The sequence below is a fragment of the Hermetia illucens genome, chromosome 5, assembly GCF_905115235.1.
Source record: "Hermetia illucens chromosome 5, iHerIll2.2.curated.20191125, whole genome shotgun sequence".
Classification (NCBI taxonomy): Eukaryota; Metazoa; Arthropoda; class Insecta; order Diptera; family Stratiomyidae; genus Hermetia; species Hermetia illucens.
The window spans coordinates 3,662,508-3,689,517 of record NC_051853.1 but is presented as its reverse complement, the minus strand read 5'-3'; the positions used below and the strand labels follow the sequence as shown (position 1 = coordinate 3,689,517).

The following is a 27,010-nucleotide window of genomic DNA, read 5'->3' as shown; positions in this document are numbered from 1 at the left end:
GGCTTTTCCTTAGGCTTTCTTATTTCTTCCTGTGACCTATTATAAAGCACCCTGATGACTCTCACCATGTTCTTAATGGCTTGGTGTACGTTGTGCTTGTCCTTGATGAATTCGGACAGCTCAACTATTTTAGTCCCAAGCTGCATAAAAGGTAGTTCTTCTGGGTCAGGGCTCTGTTCTCGGTGAGCCCTGGCCAGACTACTCCTTTTACTGACTCCTTCACCTTTTTCAGTTGCTGAGCTCCCATGAGCCTTCTCTTTTGCCGGCTTTGATATTGGGGGAGATCGTAAAATTGATGAGCTTCTCCTGAATGGATCTATTTGCTGCTGCTGGAGTACCTCTTGATTAGATGCGATGGGTGTCGAAATCGCCTTTTTTGGCCAGCTATCTCCTTTTAGCCCATCATTCTTTGCCTTCGCAATTGGTGTTCTTGGCAGCGTTGTGCTTCGTTTGAGCACCTCCTTCTCCAAATCTAAAACACTTGTAGTATTAGATGCAACGGTGGCCAAGTTGTCCACCACCGAAGCACTGCGGTCGAGGGATATCGACGGCCGGGAGCCCGCTTGCTCACTCCCAAAAGCCGCCGGTACTGGGGTTCCGAGCCCCTGCACCGTAACTTTACTCCTTCTCAATTCGTCCATGTTGGTTTTATTTTCTGGGTGTCCTTCCCATAGCCATTTTGGTCCACGCACCAGAGATGAGCAAACACTAGCCCATGCACAGTCAGAAAAGAAAAGTGCATGAACACATATTTACACATCAATAGGTATGCCCCAATCCGCCAGCTGGGGTCGCGCCTGATGGGAGATTTGGCCACTCTCTGTCTGGCCGTCTGTCTGTCCGTCACACGCATTTTTCTCGGAGACGGTTGTAGCGAATGACACCAAATTTGGTAGAAAGGTGGGAACTGTGAACGTTCACGCATACAGTGAATTACAACCTTTTATATCGAATTTAAGGGGGGGGAGTCCCCATACATGCAAAAGGGGGGTGTAAAATTTTTTTTCATCAAATATAGTCATGTGGGGTATTAAATTAAAGGTCTCGATTAGTACTTTTCAAAGCCGATCTTAGTTTTGACATTTGTTGGAAGGATGGGGAGCGCGGGGGGTTGAAAGTGATCACTTCTCAGAAACTACCAAACCGAAAAATCTGAAAAAAATCAAGAGGCTGCCACTATATGGTTCCCGGGCTCGGAAATACCTTCCATGCCGATATCTGTTTAAATAAAGTTAATAATAGTATATTACTACAATTTTTTGTAATTGGTTAGAAACCCCCCTTAAGTTCATCCTAGCACCATGAAATTTTGCAGGCTATAATATAGAGCATGATCTTACCAAGTTTGGTGGAAATCGCACTATTACTAACAAAGTTATAATACCTCAAATTTCTTGCTTCTTTGAAAATTGAAGACTATAAATGTCAATATCACCTGAAAGTGGATACTCTCACATAATATATGGATATAGTACGTGCTACGTACTAAGAAATACACAAAACTACCTGAAGCGTCCAGCTTCCGGTTTCCCGACTTGTTAGGAGATAGGAATGGTGGAAAGGGCTGACCTAGTATCGAGTACAGGCTCGCTAGGGAGTCTGGCTGGCTGGAAACTCTTCACATTGGGCTGTATGGAGGCCAAGTAGAACGAAAGGCAGGACTTGCGACTACGAAAAGTCATCATGTGTCATTAAAGGAGTTTGCCTAACTATGAGAATAGACTTCGACAAGAAACGGCTAGCATATGTGAACCTTCGAGGTAAGCTTTTGCAGGCTATACGGACCAGCAAGCGAGAATGCTTCAAGGAGCTTTGAACAGAGGCAGACCAAAGCCTCTGGGGAATAGCGTACAGGATAGTTATGAAGAAGATGAGAGGGCGAACACCACAATTGACCTGCCCGCATCTTCTGCTTGATATCGTGACGGCGCTCTTCCCCCCAGATAAAGGGGAGCGCAAACAACACAAGCGAGCACTGGACGTCTACACCATACCTGTGGTAACTGAGGAGGAACTTACGCAAATTTTCCGGAGAATTGGTGATAACAAAGCACCCGGTCTGGATGCTGTTCCCAATAGAGCCCTTAAACTCGCTGTTAAGACCAGACCCGACTGGTTTATCAGCGTGTTTGAAACTTGCATGATAGAAGGAGTTTTCCCCGACCGGGGGAAGAGGCAAAAACTAGTTTTGCTCCCGAAGCCGAATAAACACCCAGGACACCCATCATCATACCGACCGATTTGCCTTATCGACACGGCAGGAAAGATGCATTCAATTCCGCAAGCTGGGAGTGGATAAAAAGTTCACTGGCTAAAACGGGTGTCCCTAGTTACTTGACTAAGCTCCTCAACAGTTACCTTTCGGAGAGGACACTGTGGTACGACACGGATGAGGGATCCAAGCAGTACACCGTCACCGCAGGAGTACCACAGGGCTCAGTATTGGGTCCTCTCCTGTGGAACGTCATGTACAATGGGGTCCTTGTCCTTCCCATGCCAAAGGAGGCCACAATAATCGGTTTCGCAGATGATCTAGCTGTGGTTGTCGTCGCGAAAGAACCTGAAGACGTTGAAACGTACGCTAACGAAACCATTAGCGCCATAAAAGCGTGGCTGGAGATGGTTCAACTTGACCTTGCGTAACAAAAGACGGAGGCGGTCTTGATTACCAATCGTAGGAAGTGCAATACGGTTAATATTCGTGTTGGTGGTCACGTCATCACTTCGAAGCCGGTTATCAAATACCTAGGGGTGATGATTGACGCTAAAATTAATTTCAAGGGACATCTGGACTATGCCTGTGAGGAAGCGGCAAATACCAGCGTATCATTAGTGCGGATGATGCCTAACATTGGAGGTCCAAGGTACAGTCGCAGATTACTTGTAGTCGGAGTGGTTCGCTCAACACTATTATACGCGGCACCAGTTTGGGAGGAAGCATTAGCGTGTGAGAGTAATCGTAGGAGAGTGAATATGACTTACCGCTTAGTGGCGCTAAGGATGTGCAGCGCCTTCAGGACAATATCCTATGCCTGTACGGGACAAGGAAAATGAATCCTCTTGAAAAGGATGCAGAATGCCGAAAGGCGGCAAGGCGAGAGTCGCTGAAGAAGTGGCAGAAACGGTGGGATGACTCGCAGAGGGGTCGCTGGACCCACACTTTGATTCCCCGTATTGAAGAGTAGACGACACGGTGAGATTAACTACCATCTGATGCAATTCCTGTCAGGACATGGCGGTTACAGGAAGTACCTGCACCAATTCAGGCTGGATGATTCTCCCTTGTGTTCTGAATGTGGTTGCACACCTGAGGACCCGGAGCATGTTATGTTCCACTGTCCACGATTTCTCTCAGAAAGGAGGAGTCTGGAAGACTCCCTGAAAACCACTCTAAGCCCGCAGAACATCGTAGGGGAAATGTTGAAATCGGAGGGAAACTGGTGTGCGGTGAACACCGCCACCAAACGAATACAAGAGGAACTGGGAAGAGCGGAGCGCGCAAGGAGGACGCGAAGAACGGAAGGCGTGGTCGCGTAAAGCTGGAACTCGAAAGCGTGGGATTCATTCTGGACAAAGGATCTCGGATTCGAAATCAGGAAGTATTCCTGACCTAGGGCCGTTTTAGAGGTCTCACAGATTATTTCGGAGGTTGAACCGAAAAGCGGAAACTCCAGAAATTTGTATTTGGGGTTGTCTTTAATCTCGATTACGATTTGATAGTGTCAACTGTATTGAAAGGATCTAGTGAGGGAAAATAAAATGTTGTGAAAGGGAGGTTGAAGGACTTCTTGGTCTTCCTCTCGCTGGCAAATGGCACAACAACTTGCTGTGCAGGGTTACTTATATTGTTGTTGGCATTCAACCTATTGCAATCTTCCCCACATTCCTTAGCAGGATTCGTGGCAATTTCTTTCGATTTCTGTCCATTAGGGGTAGTCATCCTGTCGTTATCAATGAAATCCACTCAGTGAACACCTCCGTAGTTCCCTTTCAGGCATTTGCAAATCAATGTGCTTGAGTGCTCCCAGATTATTAGTTTATGCAAAAGGTCCGACTGTCCACTTTTCAGCTTCTATTGTGCTCCCATACAAATGCACAAGGATCTGAAAGAGGAGTCTTTTCGAAAGTTCCCGCAAGATTATAATCCAAATCCAACGGATTTATAGACCAAGCTTGTGGAGTCAGGAAATCGGAAGAGGACGATAAAAAGAATATAAAACGTTTTAGAAAGCCAACCATCTAAGCATATGAACTTGGACGTTACCCCCATGCACGATGGAGGACACATTGGCCAAACCATAAACTAAATGGGATAATGTCTGGCCGTTTGTCGAAAATTTGTACAGTTGACGACATAAAAGCGCAATTTCTAAAAATTTCACGTAATTTCGGGGCCAGAGTTAGGATAGACACTTGTATTTGATAAGAGTAAGATTGAAAGTGATTGCTGGGACCGGAAAATCTCAGCAATTCACATACTCTGACAACTTCTTCAAGAATATTTTAATAGCTCTATAAAAGATTATATGTTGGGTGGCTATTCGTCCTTGGAAAAGTTTTACTTATGGGGACTTCGTCAATATGTGTCATTGGACCCACATTTAAGGGTTTCGAATGAGAGTATTTTTTTTGAACAGCTCCTTGTTCTGCAAGTGATTGGCCTCGTTGACGACTCCCAGCGAAGGGTGGATGTTTCTTGGATAAATCCTTTTATATTCTTTATAACGACTTCTTATTATTCGCCAATTAATAATCAACTGGAACAGAATTATTTCCGTTTTATGGTTGTGGTTGTTTATGTTCAATTCTAGAATTACAATCAATAATGGTAGCAGAGGCTAAGTCCTGTGGGACCGAGCTCCAGGAACATCAAAGGATCAGATGAAATAACAACAACAAGCAACAATATAGATTCTTACCTCGTTCGGTTTATTCAGCAAGCATAGACCATGGCCGCCGCGCAAAGCATCGAAATAATCCGTTTTACTGCACTCGGAAAATTTGTATGGTTGAACATTTTCCAATCCAACAATAGATTGTGCCATTATGCATCCGTGCCAGTCTCGACAAAAGCACTCTTCACCTGTATAAGGATTGCATTTATTGTAAAATTGGTACATTTATCAGTAACGAGAGGCGAATGGAAGATAAAATGTGTAGAAATAAATGGCATTGAGATAGTGAGGCGAAATGATGGCGGAGCAGGATAATAGGAAGCAGATTTAAAAGGCTGGAATATGTGAAATATTTGCTCTACAATTGGATTAGCAGATTTCCAGTGGAGGAGCAAAAACACAGGAGAGGAGTCCTTCGAGGACTGTGTTGTTGGTGAGTGAAGTAGTACTTACGTCCATCATCGTGTCCCATACCAATGTTGTGCCCGATCATATGAGCCATAGTCCCGGCTAGTAGGTGGGGTTCATAGACGTTGATATCCACGCTGATCCCTACTGCCTTTGGGGTGCACACAGTGTCGGGCACGGCCATGCCAGCTTCTCCCCCGGCAAACGTTTCACCACTGAAAAGGAAGGGAGAAAAATTATTGCATCAAATCCTATTGAATATTATTTCGAGTGGGCTCCCGAGTTTCGCTAATTGCTTGTTACAAGGTTGAATTATTTTCTAGATGTCGATCATAATGTGCACCCTTGACGACGCAACGAACAATTTGGGTTCCTACAGCATCACCACAGTGCACAGTACCAGGCCCTACAACTCAAGAATTCAACTTATAGCTCCTCCAGTAGCGATTTGAGTATTAGAAAATGCTAACTCATTGTTCTCGGTAGGTTTCATGGAATATTTCCGAGGAGTATTTGAGCAATCAAATTCAAGGATGTTTCTCAAATTGCTGGAATCCTGGGAGAACGTTTTACTTTCAACGAAATATTATGAAGGGTTGCAATTCTGAGGGATAATAATAGTTGGTTTGACTAGAAAGCCTATTGCCATTATTTTCAATCAGACCCGAAGAACCATTCGACCAATTCGATCAGAGATGCTAGATTGGACAAATAGTCCTGTTTTCAATATTCAACGTCGATTAAATAAAGGAAGCCAGAATTTTTCACCACCCAAAGAAAATCATGATGAACTCTTTGGGAGGATGGAAGCTCTATCGCCAATTTGAACCCACTCCTACAAATCTTACCACATCAAATGTCTAGGTATTTCTGCAGTATTCTTAGAGATTCGAGCAAAGTTCGCTAAAAATATATCTTATCGCTGCAACACTTGCCATGGCTCCACGCTGTCTGATGTAATAGAGTTGCTCAATAAACAGTCCTCGACCTTGGCCGCCATTCAGCGCGCCGTTGAGATTTCCGCTTTGGTACCGAAGTCAAATGGATTCCCTCTACCGGCGGCTTCTACTGTATCTACTGTACCTCCAGCTGTGTCTACATCTCCTTCTGCCAAGGACGACCATACCAAGCCCCCCGATTCAGCTCAATCACTGAATTCCGCCGAAAACACTGGTGCAGTGCCAAAAATGCAGCGATCGACGTCGTCATCTGCATCTTCCCGACGGCTCAGGAATCCGTTAGACGAGACTGTGACTTCCGAAAAGGCGCTTTCTACTGTGCATAACAATGTAGCCTCAACATCATCTCAGGAGTCTATGCACCAGGCCTCTCATTCTGTATTGAATTCGCCTGCAATGCCCTCCTACATCAGAGTTGCTTCCACTGGCTCTACACCCCTAATCCAGCGGCCCCCATGCGACGAGTTATGGTCCACCGAGCCTCCGATCCTGTCTCGCTCCATCGCGCCTACGGCGGGACAATATCCGCAGTCTCCTCAGCAAGTTTTGAATCGGAACACAGCCGCCCCACTTTCTGACATCGTTCCTGTCGCCAACGAAGCTCCGCTTCCCGTTACCGCCATATATCCTGGCACTTCATCCATCCATACCAGTGGCCCCAAGTTAAAGGTGGCGTCCCCACCTAAACAGCTCTTCATCTCTAGGCTAGCGTTCACAACGTCTACGGACGATGTTCTGGAGTATATAAGGAGCAAAGTTGGTTTACTCTCTCCTCTGTCCTGCATTAAACTCACAAAAGACGACAACACCGACCGGGTAATTGCATCTTTCAAGGTTACTTATCCACACGAAGTTGATGTCCTCGGCAACCCTTCTTTCTGGCCTGAAGGTGTATTCATAAAGCCGTATAAGCGCCCTAATTCGCGGGTAAATTTCAGGGCAACCCGCCTGCCTCGCCGAGCTATATAACTGGATCCATGTTCACTGTCCGTCTGTTTTATCAGAACGTCAGGGGTTTAAGAACCAAGCTGGGGGCCTTCAATTTATCCATGCCATCTGTATCTCCGAAACCTGGCTAGACGATGCCATATTATACTCCGAGCTCTCCGAAGGGTACTCCACTTTCCGTTGTGACAGGGACCGGGATGCTTCTCGTAAGTCCACTGGCTGTGGAGTCCTAATTGCTATAAAAGATTCACTCCCCGCTGAACTCGTCTTCTCCTCCTCTGGCTTTCCTTTTGATTGTGTTGCTCTTCGTGTCTCCCCGCCCAACTTCCTCCCGTTCATTGTTTCTTGTGTATATGTCCCCCTGTGCTAGCCCTTCTCACCTGTATGAGGAATTGTTTGACAGTTTGTCTGAACTCCTTACCGTCAGATACCCTTCCCTCCCTTTCTTCATTTGTGGAGATTTTAACCTCCCCATGCTCAACTGGCCTAATCATCCTAGTCTTCCAATACCTTCCAACAACCTCTCCCATTCTTCTCTCCCACTTTCTTCCTTTATGTATACTTGCTCTGCCCTGAATTTCAATACCACCAAAAATTCCTTGGGCCGCACTCTCGATCTCTTCCTTTCCAACCTCCCCAAGCGCCACCTCTCTTTATTTCTTGGCACATCCCCGTATGTAAAAACCGACACTCACCATCCCGCGGTTGAATTTGAAGCGGAGCTCCCTCGTTCAAAACCCAAAACCAAGCGTAAACCCACTAAGTTCAACTTCCGCAAAGCCAATTTTGACGGTCTGAACTCAGCTTTAGCGTCTTTCAACTGGGTACATATATTAAGTAATTCATCGTGTGATCAAGCTCTTAACACCATCTACAATATCCTTTCTGATATCCTCTCCCGTTATGTCCCTTCTTCCCCTCCCTGCCTACGTTCTTATCCAACTTGATTCACAACGGAACTTCATATTAACATTCGCTTGAAACATACACTGCGGAAGAAGTTTCGGGCTTCCAAAAATGACGCCGACTTTGCTCACTTTAAAGCTATACGATCTACTGTGAAGTCAATGGTCGGAAAAGCGCGTAAAAGGTACCTATTGAGCGTCGAAGCCGCCCTTGCCCGCGGTAACTTAAAACTCTTTTGGTCTCACGCTCGTAACTCTCGTAATCCAACTCAATCCGTCCCTTCTTCTATCAGCTTCGCTGACTCCACTGCCAATTCCCTACAACAATCCTGCGACCTTCTCTGCACCTACTTCTCTTCAGTGTTTTCTCCCTCGAGCCCTTCACCCTCTACACCTTTCATAACCACAGACTCCTCCGAATCACTAGCCATTCCTATCCTTACGCCTTCCTTGGTTGAGTTCCTCATTGGTAACCTTGACCCCAATGTCGGACCTGGCCACGATGGGCTTCCTAATCTCTCCCTCCTTAACTGTAGAAAACGCATTTCCCTCCCCCTGTGTATAATCTACGACAATAGTCTAGACGAATGCTACTTTCCCCGTCTCTGGAAAGAGGCCCTTATCATTCCTATCCTCTAGAGCGGAGACCTATGAACTACCGCCCCATTTCCCTTCTCTCCCCTTGCTCCAAAATCCTAGAAAGATACATCAACGACTGGTTGACCGCGCACTTCGGTCACCTCATTGTCAAAGAGCAGCATGGTTTCGTGAAGCATAGATCAACGGCTTCAAATCTTCTGGTCTTTACCAACTTTGTTGCTAAACGCTTGAATTCACGACAGGAGGTACATGCTGTTTGAACTGATTTCTCCAAAGCCTTTGACACCGTTGACCATAACATTCTCCTCTCTAAACTTTCTTCGCTAGACTTCCTTCCCTCAGTCATCTCCTGGCTTTCCTCCTATCTCTCATACCATTCCTGCAAAGTTTCTTTTCATGGTCACTCATCTCGTTCCTTCTTTCTTTCCTCTGGTGTTCCCCAAGGCTCTACGTTTGGCCTCCTGCTCTTCCTGTTTTTTATCAATGACCTCGCCTCCATCGTCACCTGTCCGTATTTGCTTTACGCAGACGACCTTAAATTGTTTGCCTCTGTTTCGTCTCCATTGGACTGTGCTCTCTTACAATCCAACCTTCATAATTTAGCCCGTTGGTGTTCGGTCAACAAGATAACACTGAATGTCAACAAATGCCACGGGATGCGCTATTCCCTGAAACCCTCATCCTTTTCCTATTCTCTCAGTGGTCAACCCCTTTCACTACTGACCTCTTTCAAAGGGTGTAATATAGAATTCGTTTCAATTCCCACTTCGTTGACATCATCAATAGAGCTTCCAAAATGTCTGGTTTTATCCTACGTTCCTCGTCCGACTTTACCTCAATCCAGCCTTCCTTAACACTCTTCAATTCCCTTGTCAAAAACATCCTTGAATATTGCTGTTTAGTCTGGTCCCCCTGCCGCAACCGTGACGGCCGCGCTCTTGAAGCTATTCACCTGGACCCTCTTTTACAAAAAGAACCTTCCACAGGTTGATTATCCGTCACGACTCCGCACCCTCAATCTCCCCTCCCTACAGCAACGCCGTATCTTCCTTGATATGTGTACTCTTTTCAAACTCTGCAATGGTCTGATGGACTGCTCTGCCAACTCGGATATTACTCTCCGTATCGCCTCGTCTCATAACACACGTAATGCGGACATTTTTGATGTACCCTTCGCCGAGCTCGAGATTTACTTTCACTCTCCAATCCCGAGGTTTTGCCGGTCCTACAATGCCCTACAGCTTGGTTCCTTTGACTCTATGTCCCTGTCTAGCTTTAAGCGCAAAATATGCCATTTCCTTGCTCCTCCCTCTGAGGACAATATGTAATAAGAAATTTGCTTTCTGTGTATTGTCCTCATTAAATAAATAAATAAATAAATAAATAAATAAATAAATCCTAAACCAGCATCGGTCTAAGGAGACTATGAAAGAAGGTAGAAGTAGGTGAGATTACGGGTCAGCTTACTTATCAGAAAGTGTCAAACAGTGGACTGCAGGATAGACTGACGCAGAATATATTGTCTTGGGAGTCAAACAGTCTCTCCCTGAGGGTGATATATCCATCTCCAGGAACGAAGCATCATGCCTACCAAGACCGTTAGTGAGTGGTGATGGTCACACCCTGTACAAGGTGGCACTACTATTCACAAAACGGTACGGGTCTAAGCTAGTTAGTCATAAAACATCTCCCTCAATCCAAGGTGACAGGCGGGATGTTGTACCGCACACAAACTGGTCAAGTTGGAGGGTGCACATCTCTGAAATCCTCAGAGCCAGGTGATTAAACCCAAACACGGAGAAGTTGGGGTATCACGCAGTGGAGCCAAGGTAAACATTAGCATGCTGGGAGGAGTACAACCAACAAAGACCACTGCTCAAATAGTAGAATGAGACTAGTATAGCAGACGTCAGGAAGGAGACAGGTCCTAGTGGTGCAGGTGCTAAATGGTACCTGTGTTATTTGAAGGAAGGCCTGTAATCAAAAAAGGGTTTTGAGAAAGTTCAGAACGGACCTAAGCCATCATTAGCGGAGCTAAGAAAGCATTGAACAGCGGAGTTTAGCCAATATGAGGCGAATTAAAATAGGGACGAAAACGGCTACGGTTCCTTACCAGGGCAGAAGCAACCCTTCAGGCGCTGCCCTGGGAGCAGCGTGACCGAAGCGGTTCGCAGATGTCATACGCTCCCTTTATAATTCGCAAAACACGACAAGGGTGCCAAAGACCAAAAGCTTGGCCGGAGCTAGACAATTTCTTTTTTAGGGATTGGGGAGTCTTAAGTCCACATCCACTTGATGGCAAAACAGTAGTCTTAGTAGTCTTCGTCCCTCTTTTAATTTTGGAAACTTGAGTGTTAAACTCAAAAAGAGAAGCCCATGGACCATCAATAGTGGGAGCAAGTTTCTCTCCATTTGATCTGGTCCGGCATCAAGTGGATACGGACCAATCATCCAATCATTAAAAATGAAAATGAGGGGAATGCTTATAAAAAACAAAGCCGAAGCCCAAGAGGGAGGAAATCCCGGGCAGGTCAGTGATGAAAGCAGGAGCCAGGAAGCCCGTTCTTAGCTGCGGTCAAGGGCATTCGATTGGCCGTACTACCAAAAAAGTTTCGGGAGCAAATGCTTACTCGTAAGGAGCAGGAAATCATCAAAGACCTTGTCGTCGTGCGAAGCTTGTGTATATCGGGTTATGTTTTCGACCAGGTCATATACCTGACTATAGCCCCTAGACTAGGCTGGGAAAGAGTAGAATTGCCGACGTATGTTGGGAAGGATATGGTAGGGTTTCTTCCGAACACCGCAGCGCTACAGACGGAAGATCTTTTGGACCTCCTATTGGCTCAGAACCATGATCTTTGTATGTGAGAGAGAGAGTCTTCAGTGGCAAAGTGGAAGGTAAAAGTAAACTCCTCACGATCAGGGTAGATACCCGATCCCTGGAGGCAATCAAACGTGGAAATTGTTACTATAGATTTTTCAACATGCCTGTGCATGTGCACTGGGAAAAGCCGATGAAACACTGAAACACACTTCGGATGAGATATCGGGTGGAAAATCTACCGAGGTCCCCGAAGGAATCTCGGAGGCCTTAGTTGTTGAAAGACTGCAAGCAGGGAAGTAAATCTACTGGCCAGTGAAGGGGAGAGCCGGGACCATCTAGGGCTTAAGATGGACAACGACTTGGAGGAAAATGCCATGTCTGGGGAGTAGGGTGATACTCCGACGGAGGAGGAGAGCTTCAAACACAAATGGCGCCAATGGACTGCACTAAACTAGCCCGGGGCAGATTCGCGGTCCGATAGCATGCAAGTAATTTGGGATCCCTCAAGCGAAAAACCAAGAGCTTGCATCATTCTAAAACGTAATTTAAAAAATATATCTATTTTTCAGAGTTCCTGACCGGTGATCTGATGTATCAGTAGAAGTTAGGGAAAAACTCGGGAGGCAGCTGTGACATCGGGCTATTTTCCAGGAGATGACACCCGGATCTCACCGAAGCTGGTCGCTAGATTGGTTCAGTGCTATGAGAGGTGAGCGTTACCACTTCTTTTTTTCCGCAGCGATGAAAGCGCCCATCATGAAGTCTGGGGAAGCAGCGTCATCAATGGAAGAGGTAAGCACCATCTTGAATTTTCCTTTAGTAATAGGTTAGAAACACATAATGTTGGAAAAACGCCATCAGCCGTGACTAACACCAGGCAAGAGGCACTATAGATAACTCTAGGCAATATTTTTATAAGCGGCTTGGTCAAGAATTGGAGGGTGTTGGATGAGTCCTCGTTGTCGGATCACAGAATAATTAGTTTCGACATTGTGGGAAACTTAGAAGTAAATAGAATAAAAATGAATCCCATGAGGACAGACTGGGATTCCTCATTACTCTTATAAACTACACATGAGTGATAAAGTGGCTCATCTACAGATGAGTGGCGACATCAGGAGCAAAATAGAGGATGCATATGAGGACAGCTGTGCGGCTGGGATAGTCAAGTCATCAAAGAAGTTACCTCAGTGAAATAGGAACATAGCCAGAATGAGAATAAAGGTCCGAAAACTCTTCAACCAAGTAAAATATACCGCATGAGTATACCAGCGCGATCAGGAAAGCAAAAGGGAGCAGCTTCCCGGAATTCTGTGTAGGGGTCGAACAAACCACAGAAGCAACCATGTCATTCAAAGCTATAGCCAAAGGCTGGCCAATATTTTTTGTCTGTCTGAAGGTAAATAGTAAGGAGGGCAGGGTACACTCGCTTCTAAGAACTCATTTCCCGGGTCCTATCCTACAGCGGAAGGCGATAACATTCTGCCTGGCACCCCAACAATGAACAAAAGGGGAAGAAAAGGTAACTGGAAACTAGTAAAAGAGGTATGCTCGCAAGCCAGGGTAGGTGGGTAGCCCGGTCTTCCTAGCGTTTGCAGTGAGTCCGTTGCGAAGGCATCAACTATGGATTACATGCATTCAAGCGGTTACATAATGTGTCCCTAAACTTGTCGATAATTATTATGGCATTATTTTGGATTATTATGGATCGTCCGCAAATGCTTCCACGAAAACCTTTGGGTCCGCCAGGAACCCTAGCCAGGTGTCCATAACCAGGACCCATAACATAGTAGAGAGAACTTTTTCCTGTGGGCAACCCCTAACGCATCTGAAGAATAATGTGAAGAGTTCAAATGGTTCACAGTGGATTGATTCCATGCTATCTTGCCGCGTTACAAATCGTGGCCAATGAGGAGCTTGGTCTTTAATATGCGAATTCTGAATACCCTGGCATCTTCAGTTTCAAATAAGACCCTTATCCTGGTGGCTGAGCTACCTAGAGAGGACATTTTCCTGGAATACACGTGGGATTAAGACATGGGTTCAATTATTTAAAAAAAAAAAACAAATAAACCGACGATAGAAGAAGAGGAGGTGATGCCAGGCGCATTATCGGAGGACGAGCTGCTGGCATCCGGCCTGGAGACAGTAACCGTCAAGAGCAGACATAATACTCCTAACCCGAAACCCTCGACGTCGGGGGATCCCTCAACAGTAAAAACTGACAAGAACGTCGGTCACCGGAAACCGACTAAAAAGCGAAGGTCCGCGGGTGTCTTGCTCAAGAGCCAGTACCAGAAAGCCATGCATATCCTCGTTAAGATTACAAAGAATAAAGAGGCCGATACTGTTGACAAGCGCGGTGCGATGTGGTCAGGAGCCACTTATGTGTAGCGCTGGTGGATGATAATTCCGCTAGGGGCAAACTAGCACCAGAGGTGTGGACCAGTGTTGAGGTCAGGATATTGGAGAGAGAGTGAGAGAGAGAGTGGTTATTGAGCATTTCCTGGACCCCAAATGCAAACACACGGGTCCCATTCCCTGCTTTGATTCCTCTTAGGTGGTCCATGGGTTCCACGTTATAGCTTGCGAGAACCAATTTTGCAGGGACTTTCTAGGTTCGTGCGTCGCTAAGATCAGAGACGACTGGGAGAGCGTAAAGCACAAAGTCATCCCGTTCGACGAGATTTGCAGGAGAACGGTCGCTCACATCTGGTTGCTGAAGATCAGCATTGGTAAGGACAAGCTCGTTCAATCCCTGTGCGGACCTGTGTTCCAGCGACTTAGTCGTGGTCAAACTGGAGCAGGCGGGGGCAGAGAACGTGTATATTTGCTCAGCATACATGAATCACGACCGATCAGCTCCGCCAGAAGAACTACAACATTTGACGATCACCATAGCAACAAAGAAGGCCAACTTGTTGATAAGCTGCGATGCCAATATGAAGCATACGCTCCTAAATCAACGAGAAAGGTGAACAATTTTTCGATTTTATTATTAATATAAATCTATCGGTGTGTAATAGAGGCAGCACACCAACCTTCCATTTTACCAGCCCGGAGAACTGTGATGGTTGGGAAGAGGTCTTTGATATCACCCTAGTAACCAACAATGTGATTCTTAGGGTAGAGAACTGGAGAGTGTCTGACCAGAGATCCTTGTCAGATCACAGTTGGATACATTTCAGCCTGGATCTCACCACAAAGGCTTCCAAACCCTTCAGAGCTCCTGAGGTCGACTGGATAAAGTTTGGTCAAGTAATTAAAAACAAACTCTCCGGGGCGGAAATTGGTAAGATTGCTAGGACAGGCAAACAAGAGTCAAATGTTGGGGTCCTGGAAAAGGCATTCAATACCGCCTTTAAAGTCCGGTGCCTTGCTAAATATAGCAAGAGAACACTGCCACCGTGGTGGAATGAAGCCTCAGGAAGCTGACCTGGGAAAGTCTGTTACAGGCATAAATATTGGCAGCCGTACAAGAACTGCCTGAATAAGTACAAGTCGGCCATCAAGATCATCAAGAGGCGGTCTTGGTTGGACTATTGTCAGAACATCGAAAGCACCAGGGAATCCACGAGGCCCAGTAAGATTCTGTCCAAGGAACATAAGAGCCCATCCTTTCTTAAAAAGTCATCTTCTGGTGAAACCTTGGAGCTGTTGATTCAGACCCACTTTCCCACCAGTGAGGAGGACTGTAAGTCAGTGTTTTGCTTGGAGGGTTTGCTGCCACCCCAGCCATGTGAGACTATCGGTAATTACCGAGGATAAGATCGGCTGGGCAATAAACAGCTTCTCCACACATAAATCCCCGGGGTAAGTTGACATAATGCCAGTCCTAAAGGGATACAGCCACATTTCTGGAGAAGCTCACTTAAGGGCGATAATGGAGAGAACGCCTTTCTTCAAGTCCCAGTATTACAACCTTAAATGCAAATCCACAGAAACCGCTCTCTACGAGGTAACTCGCACGGTTGAGGGGTGACTACAATGCAAGCGGAATGTCCTAGCTACCTTCTTCGATGTAGAGGGAGTATTCAATAATGTTGGTACCAACGCCATCAAAGAAACCTTGACCAGTATTGGATTGGAACGGGTATCTTTCGCATGCCTGCAAGAGAAATAGACTCTCCGGACAAGCGTTCAATTCCCTGGGTTGGGAGTCAAACAGTCTCTCCCTGAGCGTGATATGTCCATCTCCAGGAACGAAGCATCATGTCTACCAAGACCGTTAGTGAGTGGTGATGGTCACACCCTGTACGAGGTGGCACTACTATTCACACAACAGTACGGGTCTAGACTAGTTAGTTAAAAAGTATCTCCCCTAATCCAAGGTGACCTGGCAGGATGTTATACTGCACACAAACTGGTTAAGTTGGAGGGGGCACATCTCTGAAATCCTCAGAGCGAGGTGATTAAACCCAAACACGGAGAAGTTGGGGTATCACGCAGTGGAGCCAAGGTAAACATTGGCATGCTGGGAGGAGTACAACCAACAAAGACCACTGCTCAAAAAGTAGGGACAAGCGAAAGTACTTATGAGACTAGTATATCTGACGTCAGGAAGGAGACAGGTCTTAATGGCGCAGGTGCTAAATGGTATCTGCGTTATTTGAAGGAAGGCCTGAAACCAGAAGAGGTTCTTAAAATGCCCCAGAACAGACCTAAGCCATCATTAGCAGAGCCAAGAAACCAGGGAGCAGCGGAAATTATCCAATATGGGGGGAATGTTCACAAAAAAAAAAAAAACAAAGCCCAAGAGGGAGGTAATTCCGGGCCGGTCAGTGGTGAAAGCAGGAGCCAGGAATCTCGTCTTTAGCTAAGTTAGTGTATTCAAGGACATTCGATGGACTACACTACCAAAAACGTTTCCGCAGCAAATGTTAAATAGTAAGGGGGAGGAAACTATCGAAGACATTGTCGTCTGGTAGATGTGCAAGGGATGTAGCGCGAAGTTTGTGTTTATGCTTTCGAATAGGTCATAAACTGATGAATTAGGCGATGATGGGCACTGCTAGAATGGCTTGGGACTATAGTCCCCAGATTAGGCTAGGAAAGAGTAGAATTGTCGACATATGTTGGGAATGATATATAATAGTAGTGTTTTTTTTGAACGCCGCAGCGCTATAGGCGGAGGATCGTATGGTTTTCCTAATGGCTCAGAACGTGGTCTTTGTATATGATTATGGAGAGTCTTCAGTAGCAAAGTGGAGGGTAAAAGTAAACTCCTCACGATCAGGATCCAATCCCTAGAGACAATGAAAAGTGAAAATTGCCACTATAGAGTTGGTAATACGCCTGTGCATGTACATAAAGGAAAGGCGATGAAACACACTTCGGATAATATATGGGGTGGAAAACATGCCGAGGTCCCTGAAGGAATCTCGGAGGGCTTAGCTGCTGAAAGGACTGGGTCAAACAGGCAAGTAGACCTACTGCTCAGTGAAGAGGAGAACCTGGAAGACCTTGACCTGGACCATCTAGGGCTTAAGGTGGACAGCGATTTGGAGGAAAGTGCCATGTCTGGGGAGGAGGGTGGCTCCCTAATGGCGCCAATAGACAGCACTAAAATAGTCCAGGTACCGCGAATCTGCCCTCGGTACACCCAGGGTTCCTGAGTCAGCACTATTCCAATGTAATCCTTGGCATTTCCTCTTTCAGACTAATTAGCTTAACATCATTCGTACGATACCTTGGTCCGGTAGGGAGTGAGAGGCACCCTGGTTTTCTGGATGGGTAGAATGATGGAGAGCAGGCCAATAGAAGTATCGACAGGTATAAATTTTATTGCCATGAATACTATTCAAGGTTGTCCACAGGGCGGGATACTATTCAAATTGGACTGAGAGTTACTAGTGCCTGGTGGGGCTGCGCATCAGTTCAGCCAAAACTTAAGCGTAAGCTTGCTTACCTGAGAGCCATTAGGTTAAATGGCATGGACGTGAAACGAGGAACCGTGGTCAAATATTTAAGAATTACACTTGACTAAAAATTACTCTGGATGACCCATGTAAGAAACACTGGTCAGAAAGCTACGAGGGCTCTGATGACTTGCAGGTCCATAGCAGGAATATACTACTTCGGATATACACTGCAATATTAAGGCCTATGACTACCTAGGGGGTGGCAATCTGGACGGAAAAAAGTGAATGGTGTTCAACAGCTAGGGATTTACACAAACTCGTTGAGTGAGTATCAATGGGCAATGAGAACATGCCCAACGGTATCTCTGGAGGTCCTTCTGGGACTGAATCCCGTCCATCTGCACATAACGATGCAAGCAAGGATCTCAGAATGTCCGAAAGTACCAGTGAGGGAGGAAGCTGCCTAAATCGTAGGATTCATTTTAGGTCGCATCATTAATTATAGGCGGCATTCCCGAGCTACCCAGGGATAAGATGACAATGAGGTTTCATTTCGATACGAAGTTTGAAACACGTTGAAGTAACAGGGTAGACTGGGAAAGCATGGTTGTGACACATGGCTTAAACCAGCAACTGATTACTTGGTACACTCACGGATTCCTCAGAGCAGAGAGGGTGATCGCCGTGGTCATTCGTCCAAGGAAAGCATACTTTGAACCAATTGGTAACCACCCCAGCATATTCCATATATTCCATATTCGGTGCCGGGATTTTCTCGAATATACACAAGTATCCGAGTCGTATGGCCTCCCAGGTTTCGCCCGTGTATTCCAAGCGGGAATGCTGCGATACTGGAAGTTTGTCGATGACTGGAGGATGATCCGAGCCCCAAGCGTAACATAGCCATTCTCACCGATAGCTAAGCGGCCATTAAGGTCTTGTACTCAGCGACAACATCCTCCAGGCTGGTGGGGCAGTTTTGAAATGCGCTGAACAGTCTGAGCGATACACTCAAAGTGACTCTTCTCTGCGTTCCCGGGCATAGGAATATAGAGATGAATGAGCGGGCCTAGTGGGGTTCTGCTTTTGACAGTCTTTCGGCAGGTACAGTCGGTGTCTCGCTGGCGACTGTCAAAGCCGGAATCTACTTGCACTACTTAGCAGCCGCAGGCCTTAGATGGCCTACGACCTGTGCCAAGTCAAGGAGGATTTGGTTTGTTTATAACGATCACGAGAGCTTCTGCGTAGAAGATGATGGCGGTCTGCACGGGGCACTGTCCCATTGGGGACCATGCTCGGCATATCCTACAATTCGCATTGCCGAAGTGCGGAGAAGGGGGGAGGACACTCACGCACTTCCTCTGCGGTTAGCTAGCTCTAGTTAGAGTCACGTCGGACATTAGGGATACCATTCTTTGGGGACCTTACATAGAATTCTAGCTGCAAGTCTTAGGAGTTTGTGGCATGAAAACGGCGCACCACAGCACTAATTGGGCTCCATGGAGTGGCCACTGATACCTACCCACTTTTCCAGTCCCTTTAGCGGAAAGGAAGTAAGACTGATTGGCCGGAAGCTTTTTGCGTCCGTGTAGGTGGGTTTCCCTGGATTGGGAATAAATATTACCTTCACATCACGCCTGTTAATTGGAATATAAACGTGTGCTAGGCAAACACGGTATATATTCCGAATGTTTAGACCCAGGGCATCAATATCCTAGGGCTGCATGCATCTGTCGGCTCCGAGGTGAGGTTTTGGATGCTGCCTGGTAAGTGAACTTCAAGCAAATAGTTTGCCGTTTCGTCATTGCTTTCTATGTTCTTCCCACTCTGTACACGTAGATAACCCAGTTTTTGGCCATGTTCTTTGACAGGGATCCACTTTAGCTTTGAGGTTATCTCAAGGGAGTTGGTCTCCTCATAAAAGTCAACTTTATGCTTTTCTTTAGAGTTTTTTTGAGCCTCTTTGTACCGGTTCCAACCATCCGCTGAATCAGACTTTACAGCTCGGCTGAGGAGCACCCTTGCTTTTTGGTCTGTTTCGCCAAATCCAAGTTCCACCATGGCGTTTCACCTTTCTTTGGGGTCTGGAGTGGATAGCTCTCTTACGAAAAGGAAGGGTTCGAGGTGCAGCCACGCCCGTTACGAAATCAATGCGCCTGTGATCCGAGAGAGTGATATCGTTTGAAACTCTCCACTCTCTGACAAGAGCCGCAATGTCATGGAATGCCCCTGTGATAGCCCCAGTTGCCTGTTCACGTTGCAGAAATTGGGTTCATTATCTATAAAATAAGACTTCAGTATACTCTCCGGATTTATTGTTTCAGCGATGAAAACATGCTTCAAGTGGTTCATCATTCGTCAAACAAGAGAGTTCGCATCCCATCCCCCCATATTGCATGTGCATGAACATCATTCTTCTTTAAGGACCAAAGTACGTTTTTAATTAAAATTTAAAGTTGGTTGTCATCCCAATTCCCCAAATAGCTCCGCTCGCAGATTGAAAGGATCAATTTTTTGTAAAAGTTTCAAATATTCTTATAAGTACCATTTCCGGAATTCGAAGCCATTTAGTAATTGGAAAGTTGCGTCTAAAAGCATTGCAAGGTGGACGTTTGTTATGCTACGGAAGGTCGAACGTGCACTAAACTAAAGATACCGTCGTTTTTCCATAGCTGCACAGCCCCGTGCGTCACGGTTTTCCCACCTCTTCCCTTCCACCAATATCTCTATTTTATATTTGATGGCTGCCAGATACAAACTTCCATCTTGCCTTATCGCCGGATCTATCTTTCCACTCTCCTTATTTCAGGGAATACTTTCAAATTATTATTATTATTGGGAAAGACGCTGAAAATGACTCTGAGATAAGTGAACCTGTCTATCAACTTGTTATGTTGTTTTCCACCGCAGAATCCTTGTTAAATTTTGTCAAGGACGATATTTGTCGTTGGCATTGTGCCGTCGTCATTGCCATTGGCGGCTCTGCGTATCAGCGCTGTAGCTGAAAACAGAAAATCGCAGCGAGGCGAGTCATAACGCGGGAGCTCCTTTAAATATTATATAAATCGTTTCTCCATCAAACGGAAATTACCGACAAACGGAGCCATCCTGTTAAATTACTTTGCACAACCCAGGGCCGAGTTGAGCTCGAGGGGCCAGAAGAGTTGAATGTGATGTTGATGAGGATGGAACCAATCTTTCGACTTGGAGGCCGCTTGATTAAGACAACCCACCAAGGATATTTCAAGGACGCCGAGTTAATCAGTTTGCCGCAATCGGGCTCATACACCACCACAACATATCGACGGATAATAATTGAAATAGTTTAGGTATCGGCAATAATGAGAGGTAGCAGATCAAGGATTCGATTATCCCTGCTTTGTTCAGATTTATCTTTTGAATAATAGTTTTTGGAATTAAATTTTGGCATTCGTATTTGCATGTTAGATACAAATTAGGACTTGCATCCGGATTTAGATCGTTCAGAAAATGTATATTATTCAATCCTAAAACAGCAGAGTCCTACGGCCACGGCAACATCCTAGATGAAATTCCTCCCTGTGTGGAGTTGCCAAATCTCCCATCAGGCGCGTCCCTTCGTGCGGATAAGAATCCCTCCCACACGGGCACAAGCCCCCACGATCGCTACCCCCAGTGGGAAGCGTATAGCGGGAGTCTTCGATGAGGCAGAATCGCTGACGCCGATTCACCCAAGCGATGTTTTGGGCAATGATCAGTCTGGAGCTGCCTTTACTGCCCTCGGTAAAAAGGTCATGGAGCTGTGTGAGTTTATAAAGGAGCGCAGGAACATTCACCAAAATATAAGGGCCATGATAAGAGGCATCCGTTTGACGTACGGCAAGGTCCAGGATGAACGAGTAGGGAAGTCGCCGATTGGAAAAGTGAACCAGGCAACTCAAGTAACGCCGGTTCAAAACACAAAAGGGGAGAAACCGGGGAAGAGGCTGCGCGAGAAGCTGAATGACTCAACAGGCCAGCAAACCCCGAAAAGAAAAAAGGACTCAACTCCCAAAAAGGCGGAGTTCATGAAAAGTACGTCTGAAGCTGCCAGTGAAAATATTGCAGTGGATACCTCGAGAAAACGGATCGAACCTTCAAAGGCGGATGCGGAAACTTGGAGGAAGGTAGAACCGCGGAAAAGAAATTATCGGAGGAAGATTAGACCGGAGGTGATTTTCATTTCCAAACGGGGCGAAGGGTCATACGCCGACATTCTCAGGAAAATGAAGGCAGACCCCGAACTCACCAATTTGGGAGACAACGTCAGCCGCATTAGACGGTCCCAGAAGGGAGATCTTATGTTGGAGCTTAAGAAATCCAAGGATGTAACTGCGGACAAATTCTTAAGCCAAATTGGGAAGACTTTAGGGCAGGAAGCGGACATAAGAGCTAGCAGTCCGGAGATCACTATAATCTGCAAAGATTATAGTGATCGAAGGAGGAGGTTCGCGAAGCATTGGAGAAACAGTTCGATCTTGCCGGACTACAAGAGTCAGTGGTGAAAACCCTAAGGAAAGCCTATGGGGGAACACAAACCGCCATCATCAGCCTACCAGTGGAGAACGCACGCAACTGTTAGCAGCAGGGCATCCACCTCTACAGCTGCTATGCTCCACCCAGCGCTACACTCGTCGAGTATGAGCGGATGCTTGCCGCTCTTATTTTGGATGCAAGAGGACGATCATAATAGGAGACGATTTCAAGGCGTGGGCTCTTGAACGGGGCAGCCAGATAACTAATGTGAGGGGACGTGTTCTCCTCGAAGCATTCGCGGAGCTGGACGCGGTACTGGCGAATGTTGGGTCTTCGTACACTTTCCGGGGAAGGGGCCTGGGGTCTATAGTGGACCTGACATACGTGAGTGTCACTTTAGCCAGTAGAATCGCTTGGCATGTCAGTGAGGACTATACTCACAGCGACCAGCAGGCAATCTGCATAGAGATCAAGGGCGGATCGAGCTCGAAAAAGAGTTTTCGCAGAATGCCGGGTGGTATGCTTGCCTGGACAGTGAAAGCTTTCGAGGGGGACACGTTTTCCGCGGTACTCAAATCCGACATATCCCTGAATGGTACGGCTGGAGAGAAAGCCACCCAGATCACTCGATGGGTGACGGAAGCTTGCGATGCTACTATGCCCAGAAGGCGATTGCTCCCCAGTAGGCAACCCAACTACTGGTGGAACGACGAAATCGCTAGTTTGCGAACCGCATGTTTTCGGGCAAGGAGGCTTTGCCAGAGGCTCTGGGGAAAACCTGGTGGCGATGGTCGAGAGGAGGCACACAAGCAATTGCGTGGCCGCCTAAAGGAAGCCATTCGGAGCAGCAAAAAGAACTGCTTCAAACAGCTGTGCGACCATGCCGACATAAACCCTTGGGGCGAGGCTTACAGAGTGGTGATGAAAAGGCTGCGGAAATCACCCCAGGTGACCTGCCCGCGAATCCTGAAACAGATTGTTACCACTCTGTTCCCTCACCACGAAAATAGGGGAAGGCAAATTTTTGTCCAGCTAAATGACGGCATAATACCGTCTGTAACTGTGGAGGAGCTGCGGGAAATATGTGGTAGGTTCGGTGACAACAAGGCCACAGGTTTGGATGGCATCCCCAACCGAGCTTTGAAACTGGCAGTGAAGACTAGGCCCGACCTTTTCGCCAACACCTTCAAGGCGTGCCTAAAAGAAGCAATATTCCCTGCCCAGTGGAAAAAGCAAAAGTTGGTGTTACTTCCGAAGCCTGGCAAGCCACCTGGAAACCCAGCGTCGTATCGTCCTATCTGCCTGTTGGATACAATGGGGAAGATGATGAAGAGAGTCATCTACAACAGACTCCTGCCCATCGTCGAAGCCAGCAATGGTTTGTCGGAACGCCAGTTTGGTTTCCGACGCGCCCACTCTACGGTGGACGCAATTGGCATGGTGGTAAACCTGGCAAAAGGTGCACTGATTTCTGGCGGCTGCTGTGCCGTGGTGGCGTTGGATGTCAAAAACGCATTCAACTCGGCCAACTGGAATAGAATTAAATGGGCGTTGGCTGACATAGGTGTCCCCGGATACTTAGCGAATTTGGTGGAAAACTACCTCTCAGAGAGGACTCTCTGGTACGGGACGGATGAGGGCCCCAAAGAGTACATTGTCACAGCCGGGGTACCACAGGGATCGGTACTTGGTCCCCTGTTGTGGAATATCATGTATAATGGGGTGCTTGCTCTTCCCGTCCCAGAGGGGACTGCGATTGTCGGCTTTGCTGATGACCTAGCTGTGGTTGTTGCAGCAAAACACCCAGAAGATGTGGAGGTTTACGCAACGGAAACAGTGAGAGCGGTAAAGTCCTGGCTAGAAAAGGCCGGGTTGACCTTGGCGGACGCGAAAACGGAAGCGGTCTTGATAACGAAACGCAGGAAAAATAATACTCTAAAAGTGGAGGTCGGTGGACATACGGTCGTATCAAAGCCGGCTATCAAATACGTGGGGGTAATAATTGACACCAAATTGAGTTTTAGGGAGCACCTAGAGTATGCATGCCAAAAGGCAGCCAGTGCCACCACGGCACTTGCAAAAATGTTGCCAAATATTGGTGGGCCGAAACATTGCCGGAGGTTGGTGCTAGCCGGAGTGGTGCGCTCCATCCTGCTCTACTCGTCGCCTGTGTGGGCAGAGGCGCTTGCAAACTCTCAGAGACGGAAGCAGGTGAACTCGGTTTACCGGCGGATGGCTTTGAGGGTTTGCAGTGCTTTTAGAACCACATCAGATGAGGCAGTATTGGTGGTGGCAGGCATGATCCCGGTTGACATTCTGGCCAAAGAAATGAGTGTCCTGTACAATGCAAGACATATGGAGGGGCACGCACAGCGTAGAAATGCGGCAAGGTCAGAGTAGCTTGATCTCTGGCAACGCAGATGGGACGAGTCTGCGAAAGTTCGGTGGACGCACAGGCTCATTCCCAACATTATGGTGTGGCTTGAGCGAAAACATGGGGATACCAACTACCACATTACCCAGTTCCTCACGGGACACGGTGGTTGCTACAGGCAGTATCTGCACCGCTTTGGGTTGGATGATTTTCCGAACTGTCCCAGATGCGATGGCATACTGGAGGATCCAGAGCATGTGATGTTTCACTGCCCACGATTTGCGATGGAGAGAAGGAGCTTAAACCAGGTGCTGGGCAGGAGCGGGACCCCGGAGAGCTTGGTTACTGAGAGGCTGGAGTCAGAGGAGAAGTGGCTTGCGGTTAGCTCCGCAATCATACAAATGCAGGAGGAGTTGCTGAAAGAACAAAGAAGGAGGAAAGCTGCAAATAGGAGAAGGATGAGTGCCTAAGAGCAAACCTACCCCACGAAGTAATACCTCAATGGTGGTCCCGCGGGGCTGGGGCTGGAGAGACCGGGGGTGGTTTTAGTGGGTGTGAATCCCACACGCGCCCGCTGTTGTTCCGCCGTTCGGGCGGCGGACGTGGCTTTCTAAGATTTTCCACCTCCGTGTACGCACAAAAAAAAAAAAAAAAAAAGAAAAGATGAAATACCTGGAGGAATCTGGGCATCCTCCACGGATTATGTCACACGCAAGCTAAACTTCACAAGAAACTTTGCTCTGGACCTTCCAGCGAGGGCAAAGTGGAAGACCGACGGCGTGTTGCAAGACTATAATACGGTATTCTTTACGGACGGATCAAAGATGGCCTATGGAGTCGGCGCGGGGGTTTCCTCGAATACACACGGTGTATCCAAGTGGTATGGTTTCCTAGGTTACGCCAGTGTATTCCAGGCGGAAGTACTGGCGATATTGGAAATCTGTCGATGGTTGGAGTATGATTCGACCCCCAAGCGTAACACAGCCATTCTGACCGACAGCCAAGCGGCCATCAAGGCCTTGTACTCAACGACGACATCTTCCCAGCTGGTGAGGCAGTGCAGAGATGCGCTCAACCATCTGGACAGCACGCTCAAGGTCACTTTCCTCTGGGTTCCTGGGCATAAGAACATAGAGGGGAATGAGCGGGCTGATGGATTGGCCAGGCAAGGCTCTGCTCTTGGCAGTCCCTCGGCAAATACAGTCGGTGTCCCTCTGGCAGCTGTCGGGGGCCGAGTCTACTCGCACTACCTAGTAGCCGCGGGCTTGAAATGGCGAAGGCTTACAAGCTGTGCAAAGTCAAGGAGAATTTGACCTGCTTATAACATAGCCCGATCACGAGAGCTCCTGTGCCAGACGCGTGCAAATGCATTCAAGATTACGGCAGTCTGCACGGGGCACTGGTCAACAGGGGACCATGCCGCTAGGCTCGGCTTACCCTACAACTCGCATTGCCGAAGCTGCGAAGAAGGAAGGGAAACCCTCATGCACTTTCTCTGCGATTGCCCAGCTCCGGCTCGAGTCAGGCTGCGGACACTGGGTAAACCATTCTTTAGGGACCTCAGTGAGATTTCTAGCTTTTGGGTCGGAGAGCTGCTTTCCTTCGTGAATGCTACGAGCTGGCTCTGAAGATCCGAGCCGGCTGGACTCTGCTTCCCTGCTCCCATAACAACAGTCACGGTCTTAAGAGTTTGTAGCATCAAAATGGCGCACCAAAGCACCAATTGGGCTCCTCGAAGCGGCCACTGATACCTACCTACCTACCCCAATCCTAAAAGGAGCCTAAGGTCAGTAGCGAAGCGTCCAATTTGAGGTCGATTTACTTTTCAGGACATCCGTTCTACCATGTGTAGACCAGCTTATGGTAAAAGGACTTCCACAAGGATTTAATTCCAGTTGCCTACATTTTCAAAATATAACGACCGTTAATTTACAATAATTTCAAATTTCTAAAAATTAAGGACTCATTATTGGCAACTTTGGTACTTACGTAAGAAGCTGAGTTGTGTCCCGTTCCACTTTGTTGATGGTATACCGCTGGGCGTACTCGTTCAATCGGTTCAGGGTCTGACTGATGTTCGTGGTGTTTATAACGATTTGATTCTTTCCCCAGGTTTCAATGTAAACGACAGACACGCGAGTGTTCAGCGTCCGAAAGTACTGAAAGGAGAGCAATTGTAATTGTACATTTCACTTTATTCAGATAATATTTAAAAGGAACAAAGGATAATTAGCTAAATGACATGATTTCCGGGAGAAGGTCATTAAATAAGCATCAAGGCGATCCGTTTTTAGATAGAGCCATGACAGGAAGAGAGAGGCATAGGGAGAGCTCGACAGCCCAGTCAAGAACAGGAAATAATAAAGAAGTTAATCATTTATTCGGGACATGGTGGCAGTGGATTAACCTAAGCTGTAGGCAGGCAAAGGAGTGTTTTCCTCACAGTTTAACCTATAGAACGTGTTTTGCATTTTAATTCGCCTGGGATGGGATTGCCATGAAATGTTGATGCTGTGCCGTTCAATGTGTTTTGGGTACAGGGGTCGTAATAGGGTTTGGATGAAGAGAAATCGTGCAACGATTAGCATTCTATTTGGCCTATTTGTGGCCCATAGATTCGAAAATTCTAGGAGGGGAAAGAAAATCTTTTGTAGGACATTAAGTGAAAATTGGCTGCGGTTTTGCAACGGTTTTTGTTAGCCCCCGCACTCGATTATTGTGAGAACGATTTCCATTTACGGA

The 27,010-nt window shown here is 46.9% G+C and overlaps 1 protein-coding gene across 10 annotated transcripts in view; it reads right to left on the bottom strand.

The window, feature by feature from the left end:
• Nucleotides 1-27,010, bottom strand: part of LOC119656644 (zinc metalloproteinase-disintegrin-like jararhagin) — a 973,582-nt gene that overhangs the window by 191,339 nt on the left and 755,233 nt on the right. For all 10 annotated transcript variants that reach the window (XR_005250066.1, XM_038063100.1, XM_038063098.1 and 7 more), the window contains 3 exons: nucleotides 26,258-26,427; nucleotides 5,349-5,518; nucleotides 4,920-5,083 (listed from right to left, as the gene is read on the bottom strand). Coding sequence is in view for 9 of the 10 variants with exons in the window: in XM_038063100.1 (XP_037919028.1) it covers nucleotides 4,920-5,083; nucleotides 5,349-5,518; nucleotides 26,258-26,427 (504 nt within the window). In the remaining variant the exon portion in view is untranslated. The remainder of the gene's footprint in view (nucleotides 1-4,919; nucleotides 5,084-5,348; nucleotides 5,519-26,257; nucleotides 26,428-27,010) is intronic.